Genomic DNA, 10412 nt, shown 5'->3' with positions numbered 1-10412 from the left:
AACGGCAGAAATGTGGTCATCGATGAAGTACTTGGGTGTTGTACCGTGTTAGCCATTATGATTGTAGAGAAAAGCCAAGCAAAATGACACCTTTTATTGGCTAACTAAAGAAAGTGACAGAAAGGGAAACGTGCAGCCCTAAAGGATTGAAGTTGGACATCCCTGCAACCCTACAACGTGGTCTAAGTGCTGCCTGCTATGGTTGAGTTAATATGAAAATACAATAGTCTAAAAGGTCAACACTGCTATGTTTCATTGAACTTGATTAACAATACAAAGCATGTTATGTACATTTGCATGGCTCAAGGATACACAATAGTTAAATTCAGTCACCAAGTCGAAACTCAGTAAAAGGTGCTTCTGTTTAGATTTCTGACTCTCTTCAATTCATTGTCAGATTTTGCGTACTCCGGTATCTGCAGCAAAGCAGATATTTAACCATAGTGCCTTAAATTACATTTACTCTGTTTCATTGTCACACAGTGACAAGAATAGTTTCCCTGACAGATTGCAAGTACATATAGTATATACCCTGGAGTTTGGCACACTCCTACACTTATTAAACTGGATGTTTTGCGCTGTTTAAATAGCTGCATGAAAGGATTGGAGCGGCACTGACGCTACTCCGTGTCCCTGTAAAGTTACGCCTGCAGATTGGCAAATAAAGCCCCGCCGAAACGTTACGTCATGGGCTGACTCCAGCATGTCATGGCAAGTAACAAAGACTTGACTACTAGTCAATGACTAGCGGCTAGTGCGGTGTCGGATGTCGTTCTTCGGCGAATGTAAAAGGATTTATAGTGAAGGTAGGTGTTTTATCTATAACTACAGTACTTAAATTCATATTCAATATGCTGATATACTTTGCCGCGGAACAGTACCATACTGATGTGGTCTGCGCAGCATGCATGACGAACTAAATAAAACAAAATGAAACTTGGCAGCGGCGCTCCCTTCATCATTAACTGAAGCACAAAGCTGCAGTTTGCAATTCTGCGTCCTGCCTCTTGTATGCCGTAGCACCGGGCGCCGTCTCTTCTGCAGGTTAAGCGTAGGTCAAAGAGCAAAATGTGACAGTTGTTACAATTGGGGAAGTTTTTATTTATAGCTACAAACAACAGTCATAGGGTATGGAATACAGTACTACAATTTTGAGGGCCCTATCAGAAATCAAGAAGAAATAAATACTTCTTGAAAGACGCAGAGTGCGTGTAGAATTTCCGGCCAAGCAGGATTACATGTGAAAGTGATAAATAAATCAGGATTTCCGAATTTACGTACTATGGCCATGGCATCCTGATAGTTTTGTTGCATGTATCTTGGACTACCTGAAAATGTGGACGGTAATATGATCATTTTGCCTACGTTGTTATTTTCAGCGTTTGCTTACAGTGCGTTTGATAGTTCGACGCGCAGATCTTGTTGATGTAATCTGAGATAGTTGAGACGCGCTCCCTCTGTTTTAACATACACATCTATGACGTACTGTTGGAATAGTTTGCCACTGGAGTGCAAAATACTAAATGTATTCCTCATTGATAATCTGTACGCGTAAAATTGGTATTGAGTAGGCCCTAAGCCTTATTCGCTTGGCGGTTCTTTTATCGGGAACAGGTTGTAAATCCCTTCACTGTAAGGGAATAAAAGTGGATAAACCATAGGATCGCAATTCATATTGAGCGTGGAAATCTGTTTACAGGAGTTGCGTATGGGATAGATGCAAATGTCCCTTTCGGCAGGCGTTTTGCCATCTTCTCCGACGAAAATCGCTGCAACATCGGTGTGACACGTCGAGGCATTGTATCGTCATAAATCCTGCCTAGGGTTTTCCTTGAAAACCATTCGTAGAGATGCTGTTGGATTGGACTGAGCGATTTCATGCATGTGTTTGCATGATTTAGCGAAGGGGTTGATGGTTCTGAGCATTGAATCTAGCTGGAGAAGTACATTTTCGCTGCATGCAGAATTTGCTTTATTTTGTAAGCGTACTTTAGTAAGGTGACCATCCGTCCCCGTTTTCCGGGGACAGTCCCCTTTTTCGGACAACTGTTCCCACTCAGAAACATGTCCCCGTTTTGTCCCCGGTTTAAGATTTCATCCCCGCTTTCAGCTGGTTCACTTTTTTTGAATGTATCTCTTCACCACGGTAATTTGAACTCGGCGCGCGTACGCGGTGTTTTGACGGAGGTTATGCTGCAACTTTAGGGAGAAATCACGTGATAAACCTTCGCTTTGTAATCTGTAGTGTTTAGAGTCCCTACTCGTGATCTGTAGATTCTAAATCTCACCCCCCCCCCCCCCATGTCCCCCCCGCATGTCCCCGGATTGTCCCAAAAAATTCGAGAAGGGTCCGGCTGCAGGTCGCAGACTTGGCCTTCCACGCCCCTGGCCTTCCACGCCCCCGGCCTTCCACGCCTCCTGCCTTGCACAGTCCGCCCCACAACTGCCTATAGTCCGTAGAAAGAGAAGAAGAGCTGCTGTACAGTTTTTCCAATTCGAAAAAGAAAAGGAGCTGAAAACGTTTTCTGACACGGAACAATGGCACAACAGAACCAGGTATGGACTCACAGAATAAAAAGCTTAGTATATTTAAAGAAACTTTAGATCCATTAAACAAAACTAATGAGATGTACGATTATATACAGTATAGTGAATCCAAGTGTTCTCTGTTTATCGTCATTACTGACATATCCTATTTTTAAGCATATCGTTTTAATTATTTTTTACCTCTTGTATTGTTTCTTTTTAATATTTGCCGTATTATTTCATCTATATTAACTTTTTCACTTATTTATGAGATGCTATGTAGAGAATCTGCAATGTTAGTGTACAATATGAAAGGTATTTATGTTTATCGTCGTCATTAACGTATGTTAAATATCTTATCTTAACTTAGTTAAGTTAGCTATTTATAAAAGCACGTTAGCGCTTTCTGCCAAATTAGTATTACATATTATTTTTGTCTTGATTTCCACAGTCACATTTCACCATAAAGGCAGAGAATATAAAAACAACTTTGATAACATTGATTAAATATCCAAATGAATCCAAGTGCCCTCTTTATAAAAAGCACAGAGACTACAGCATCCTGCTACGTCACCTTCAGAGTCATGAAGGCCACATTGTCAAGTATGCAGGTAGTATATATACAGGGTATGCTAAGACTGTGTGCTTGCAAACAATACTGACGTTTAGATTTCTGAACTGGAACTTTTTTTAAATACAGGTTAAAAAGCTGAGCATTTTCCGTTGTTTGGCAGGTTTTACTATTTACAGATGTAACACAGGGTGTGTCCCAATTGGCCAATTCCATTGTTGTTTTTGTTTAAAAGTCATTGTCAACAGTTTATTGTATGTCAGTATTTAATATTTTTCTTTGATTAAATTTTTTTACCCTTTGTATTAGGGCCTCCCTAGTGTGTGCTTGGTGTGTTGGTGTGTGTTTGGTGTGTGTGCGCCCTGCGGTGGGCTGGGATTGGCTCCAGCAGACCCCCGTGACCCTGTAGTTAGGATATATAGCGGGTTGGATGGAGGATGGATGGATGTATTAGGGCCTTCCAAGCCAAATGAATAGCCATGGCTGTGGAATTTCCATGTTGATGGTATGACCATTTCATATTGTAACTATCATTTTTTGTATGTCTGTATTTAATGTTGTGTCCAGGTTTCCTAAGGACCATTTTGTGGTGTCTCTGTATTTCATCCTCGAGGCCCCCTTCAATTTTAATGAGTTATGTCTCAACTTTAGTCCTCTCTTCTTTCATTGTAGTATTTGTAGAGGGAGGATTATATCTGGTTGCTGGTTCCGATTTTTGTCACCTTCTACAATTTGTGTTGGATATTTGTGTTATGTTTAACTTATTTTATTATATTTGTTTTTTTTTTAATTTCAACATACTGTCCATAGTGGTTTTGAAGTTCCAGAAATGCCCACCTTTCAAAATCCAGATCATTTAAATGTATGTTTATAATGGTTTGCATAAATATTTTTGTAACATTAAACTCCTTTTAACAACGTGACTCTGCTCAGTCCTCTTTAGAATGACATGCTGGCTTTGTGGAAGAGCTGGTGTAGAATGTTACTTGAGAACTCCAGCACCAAGGGATAAATGAAATTTAAATTTCCTTTAATAACTCTAATTTAGTTCTGCAGCAATATGGCAAATATACTTAGCCATATTGTAAATCAAAGATGAATAGTCCAAATGTTTACCATTATAAACTTAGTGCTTCTTTTTGAAATCACTGAAGTAACTGCTCACATCAGACTGAGCGAGCAAACGCCCTTCTAAATGAAGGCCAAGAACCAAAGAAAAAATTAGAAGGTACAGAAACAATGGACAGCCAGGACAGGGTCATTTTTTGTGCTTATTCTTTTCGTTCTTTTTTAACATTTCCTTAGGTAAATATTATTTTCTATGTTTTTAGGTTTAGACTTTATTGAGCCATTAATGAGAAGACAGAGTAAAGACTTGGCACTACATCTGAAATGAACAAATGTCTTGCTATTCTGTTCCATAGCACTGCATTCTGCAGATTTCAGATTTTTTCTTTTAGAAGAAACGTCAGCGTCCCTTCTCCAACATCCAGCACAGGGCACTGATGAGCAGGTACAGACACATCATTTTATAAACTTCCATAAGAAAGATACATTACATTTTGTTGATGCTGGCTTACAATGCCTGTGGTATAGTGAATAAAATGTATAAAAAGACTTAATGCTTGTCTCAGATGCCGACTGTTAATCGTTAAACAGTAGGAGTCAAAGCCCAAAAGACTAAAAGCCTGTTTTATATCTTCTGACAAACTGTAGTACTAGTACAACTCTTAAAGGCCTTAAAACATTTGAAATGCATTGTGTGCTGTATTAATAATAGTGTATTGTAAGAAACATTGAAGACTTGTAGAATCTGTGATCAAAAGCAGCAATGTTAATAATGTATAATAAATTAAATTTGCTGTACATTATTTTTTTTACTTTCCTTACATTCCTTGTAAATGTGGAGGAAAAGGCTATGACCTTTATGATGACCATTTAAAGAATTTCCTTTCTTTCTTTTTTAATATAATGTATTACAGAAGCATGGAATCCTTCAGCATTTCACCGAGGCACAGAAGTGGTGTGCTGAGAACATTTCTGTGTTCAGAGGGCGAATCTCACTCCCTGCATTACTGTCAATGGACAAAGACGACACTGAGGAGGCCCTTCAGAAATTTGATTTGCTATCTGAATTTCCAGAAGAAGAGGAGAGAGAATATGTCTTTAGACATATTTTTTTCACTTATGGAAGACATGCATCTGTTTTTAGATTAACGTGAGAGGAAAAAGGAAAATGACTGAGTTTTGTGAGAAAATGTAACAAACATACATGTCCCTCATTGTTCAGTTACAACCTACAATTCTTGTTCTATATTTTATATATTCTTTAACTTTTTTGTAATAAATGTTTCAAACCAACTTCATCTTTACAGTCCATTGTCTTAGTGTTATGTATTAAAATAATGTTTTATAAAGCAGGGCAAGGCAATATTTATTTATAAACCACATTTACAACAGCAGCCAGAACTGAACCAAAGTGCTGTACAAGAAAGGGTAAAAGAAGCAGTTCAAATATACCGTATGTACACATCACAAAACTGCAAGAATAACCAGCCATTACATAAAAGATAAACTTAAAATACCCATATATACAGTACATATTTATAATCCTGAATGTACGTGAGCCAACATATACAAACAATGTCAACCTCTTGCAGGGTCAAATGGCAGCAAGAAGAAATAAGACTTTAATGATGACTTAAAAATGGCCTGTGATGGAGCAGACCTAATATAATAAGGAGAGCCATTCCAGAGAAAAGGAGCAGCCACCACAAACACCCGATTCCTCCTTTGCTTCAGCCTCGACCTCGGCACAACTAAGAGCATCGGGCTAGTAGACCACAGGGATCTTGTTGGCACATACAAGTGAAGAGGTTCCAAGAGGCAAGATGGGGCTGATCCACTCAAACATTTGAAAACAAGAAATAGAATTTTAAAATCAATTCTGAAATGGACCAGAAGCCAGTGAAGTGAGGTCAGTATTGGTGAAATATGGCCACACTTACGAGAGCCTTCAATAAGCGAACAGCAAAGTTGTGGAATAGTTGTAGGCGTCGTAACAGGGCTTGACCAATACCTACATACAAAGAACTGCAATAGTCCAAATGAGATGCTGTAAAAGCTTGGATGGCCTTTTCAAGATCACAGAAAGAAAGAAAAGCCTTTACCTTAAAGTCTCAGCTGGAAAAAGCTTCATTTAACTTCACAATTTATCTGTCTGTCGAGTTTGAATGAGCTGTCACAGATCACACCTGGGCTAACTGAAGCTTTATGATACGTATATGGAAAGGGGTCCAAGAGCAATATCAGAGACACTCAAACTTTCTTAACTCTTGGACACCATGATCACAGTTTTATTATCATTTAGTTTAAGAAGATGCATTGCCATTCAGGTTTTAATATCATTCAAGCACACATGGAGGGTCTGTATTTTCTTGCTTTGATTTTAGTGGCAAATATATTTAAGCGTCATCAGTATAGAGAAGCCATACTTGTTAACAGTGGAGCCTAAAGGTAACATGCCTATCAAAAAGATAGCTGGTCCAAGGATGGAACCCCACAAGTAAGAGGAGCTACAGAGGATGAGAACTCACCCAAATGAATAGAAACATTCCTATTTCTTAGATAAGATTTAAACCATTTCAGGGCATTACCTTGGATGACTACATACTGTTCAAGGCAGGATATAAGAATCATAAGATCCACAGCATCAAAAACTGAAGTAAGATCTAGCAGTACAAGAATGGCAAAATCTCCAGGATTAGTAATTGGGAAGAGGTCACTGTTAACCTTTAACAAGGATGTTTCAGTGCTGCAAGAACATCTGTATCTGGATTGGAATTTTTCCAGAATACTATTTTCATCTAGAAATGTTTGAGTTAGGACAAGTTTTTCAAAGACTTTAGATAAAAAAGGCAGTTTAGAAATTGGCCTGGAATTTGACACATTGGAGGGTCCTTATTTTGTTTTTTATAATACGTTTCTGCACCACAGCGTGTTTCAAGGCAGAAGGAACACAACCAGAAATCAAGCTAGCATTTATTAAGGTAACAATACGTGGTCTGACAGAATCAAAAAACCCTTAACTAATCAAGAGGGGACACTGACCAGGGGACACTTTGTAGGATTCAGGCGTTACACCAAATCAGACAGAGACGATGACACACGCAGGCACAAAGTGATCAAAGACAGCTGAACACACTATGGGAAGAATCCTGAGCAGGCAGTGACACCGATGACCTAATAACGGTAATCTTATTTACAAAAAAGTACATCTCCGTTTGGAGAGTAAGTTGGGGGTATGTAACAAATGACAAATTCCTAATACAAGAAATGGTATATGGCGATTAAATTATTTAAAATCACTAAAAAATTGATTTGTAATTATTGTATCGACCCAAACAAAACATTTTTAAAGTTAAGTTTAAAATCTGTTAGTTCAGTTCCAAAATAAATAAAAACGACGGTTTATGGATGTGCAACTTTCAATAATGCAAATGTTTGCATTTCTTTAGAAAAACAAACGATATATCTATTAAGCAATTTGAGAGATTCGCTTCACTTTTTTTGATAAGTACATATTTATAAGTTTGGGTCCCAGGGAGAACAATTATGCATTAAAATTAAAAATCAGGTAAACGTTTGAAAGTTTAATAACTCCACTTGAAATTTATCAACATTATAGCAGCAGCGAAGAACAAAATTAAGAAAACACAATTCAAGACAGACAATGGAAATGAAAGTATGAACTGTATTAGTAAGCTGGATCATTTAAAAAATTGTTCAATATAAACAATTTTAAAAGTTTCTTTTGAACTCGAAAGTTTAGACCTTCATTTTCATGCCTGTTGATTGCTTTGTTGTGTTATTGATCATCATTTATTTTGTAACATAATAAATTAATGTCATTAACGGAATTTTCCTTTATTGAACGAGGTTCCAGAAATAATGTCAGACATGCCGTTTAGTACAAAAGTACCATAAAAATAATTTCAAATATTTTGAATGATAGAATTTACTATAATAGTAGTTAGAGCATCCACATTCATATTTAGTATGGGGTTTCCTTAATCTAAAAATATGTTATGCCCTCTTTCTTTTAACTATCGAATCCTGACTCATAAATTATAAAACTGTTTTTTGTTTCTAAAAGTAAACACGACAGTAATACCATAAAGAGAAACTCAGATTCTTGCCTCGTGATTGCAGGAAGTCATATTAATATCGTCTTTTACGGTTACATGGTAAATCAACGTTAGTAGTTTTTCAACGAAAGCGATGTGACAGGGGACGCATGTGAATGATGGGGGCGTGGTGTGGAAGGCAGGAGGCGCGGAAGGCCGGGGGCGTGGAAGGCCAAGTCTGCGACCTGCAGCCGGATACTCTTGAAAAATTCTGGTCTCCTTAACTTTATTAGCTTGCGGTGTGTCAAAAACATACAACTGTCGATATCCTGGAGAGATAGAAGTGTTAGCGTATAGTGGAGAGATTTGGTGATAAATTTGCCCGTGTATTTTAAAACAGTATAGTCCATGGCCAGGAGGTTGAGTTATCTGTGCACCCATGGAAGCAAACGCTAGAGAAGGGTTGTATTCTCGAATGTGTTCACGATCATTTTTAGCTTCTGATGTTTGGTAAGAAGCTGTTGTAAAGACACAGGTGGCTCCCGAAAGGGTGGTAAAGCGACTTTACCGTTGTGGCAGCATCGAGAAATTCCGTGTCGGCTGCGTGTGGGCGGGGCCGGTTTTGAAGGAAGCAGGACGAACCAGAAGAGAAATACATATGAGATAAAAAATAAAGTAACAACTGATTTACAAAAAGACGGAATGGATCGACATATTATATTGACCTGAACAGAAAGCAAGCCTTTAAACATGTTTTGTCTTACTTTCTGGACTGTTCTGGCAATTTGCAACAGTTTGCATAAATATAATATGTGGACTTTCAGTTTATCAACTATCCGCTTTTGTGGAAGTTCGTTTCGGCTAAAACATCAGGATAAAATTGTGCTTTATATTAAGTTTAGTATACCATAATTATGATTAAGAATTCAAATTTAGTGTCTGTTTACTGAATTTGTATTCTTTACTAAGAAGTCGGCATAATCTAAACAACTAAGAATAAAAACTATGCTTATTGTTTGACTTTTAAATGTAACTGACATCATCCAGATGTTAATCTGTAACCAGCACAGCAGTTCTACAAGAAGTGAAACGTTACTTCGTGTTGTTTTCTTTGAATGACACTGCAATATTGAAAGTATCCCCCTGATTTTGCAACAGTGTTCTAAAACGAGACAGTCGCAAAATGTGCACAGAAGCATGTCCTCCATATCTTGTAAAAGATTTACAATGACAGTCATCTGCAAATTTCTATGTGTGGTGGGGGGTGATTGGGGGGGGGGGGGGGGGGTATAATTCCCGGAATTATTGAAAACAAAACATGATCAGGTAATTATAGTAATTCCATTTTAGTTGCCGTTCAGATACTCCCCTTGAGATGTAATACACTTGTTCGTGCATTTCTTCCGTTCCTTTCTTGGATTACTTCCACCGTTGCAAATTGCCTCCCATTCAGTCTCAATTTTAATTTCTGAAACAAAAAAGTCCCAGGGCAGAAGATCAGGCAAATACTGGAGTCAAGGGGATGTGAAGCAACAACTACATTGTTTTTGGTTAAAACCTCTTATCACTGACAACATGGTGTGTGTCATGGCACAGTGGTATATGCACATGTGTTATCATGGTGCAAAATTCAGCTTTGTGCGCATAATTTTTTCAAACATTTTTTTCCTGATGCTTTTCTGTAGATGCCATAGCAATTCAGTGTAGTATTCCTGATTAACAGTCTGTCCACGGGTAACAAATACTTTATTAGTGAGTTTGTCAATGTTGAAAATTGTGATCATTATTTCCTTGATGTTTGATATGACCTGAAATGCTTTTTTTTCAACTTGAAGAAAAAAATATTTCCAAAGACGTGCATAACTATATGCACTCGATCAACTCTGCACAATGCCACTGGGTGAACTGATTAATAAGATTGAAAGCATATCATGCCTAGTGGCATAATTAACAACTGCACCCTAGTACCATGCCTTTGACCTTTTTGGGAATTTAGGTCCACACTTGTATGTCTGTCCTTTTGTGAACTCCTGCAGTAATTTGTGTATAAGATAAACAGAGGAGGAGATCGACCGCAGCTGCCTTGAGGCGATTCAGTGGAGGAGCTAAAAGTATCAGAAAAACAGCCAGTAACATGCACACTTTTTTTTTTTTTTTTTTTTTTTAGTTAAAGTCCAGAATCTACCCAG

The 10412-nt window shown here is 37.9% G+C and overlaps 1 protein-coding gene across 3 annotated transcripts in view; it reads left to right on the top strand.

The window, feature by feature from the left end:
* Nucleotides 1-741: 741 nt before the first annotated feature.
* The window catches only part of LOC114659417 (peroxisomal succinyl-coenzyme A thioesterase-like), a 190792-nt gene continuing 181121 nt past the window's right edge, over nt 742-10412 (top strand). For 2 of the 3 annotated variants that reach the window (XM_051923888.1, XM_051923860.1), the window contains exon 1: nt 748-806. In XM_051923888.1, coding sequence (XP_051779848.1) covers nt 767-806 — 40 coding nt within the window. In that variant the 5' untranslated portion in view covers nt 748-766. Of the gene's footprint in view, nt 811-10412 lie in introns of all 3 variants that reach the window. The other variant, XM_051923877.1, reaches the window with a different exon arrangement.

Source organism: Erpetoichthys calabaricus, chromosome 1, assembly GCF_900747795.2.
Source record: "Erpetoichthys calabaricus chromosome 1, fErpCal1.3, whole genome shotgun sequence".
In the NCBI taxonomy this organism is placed as follows: Eukaryota; Metazoa; Chordata; class Cladistia; order Polypteriformes; family Polypteridae; genus Erpetoichthys; species Erpetoichthys calabaricus.
This window is presented reverse-complemented; position numbering and strand designations above follow the sequence as displayed.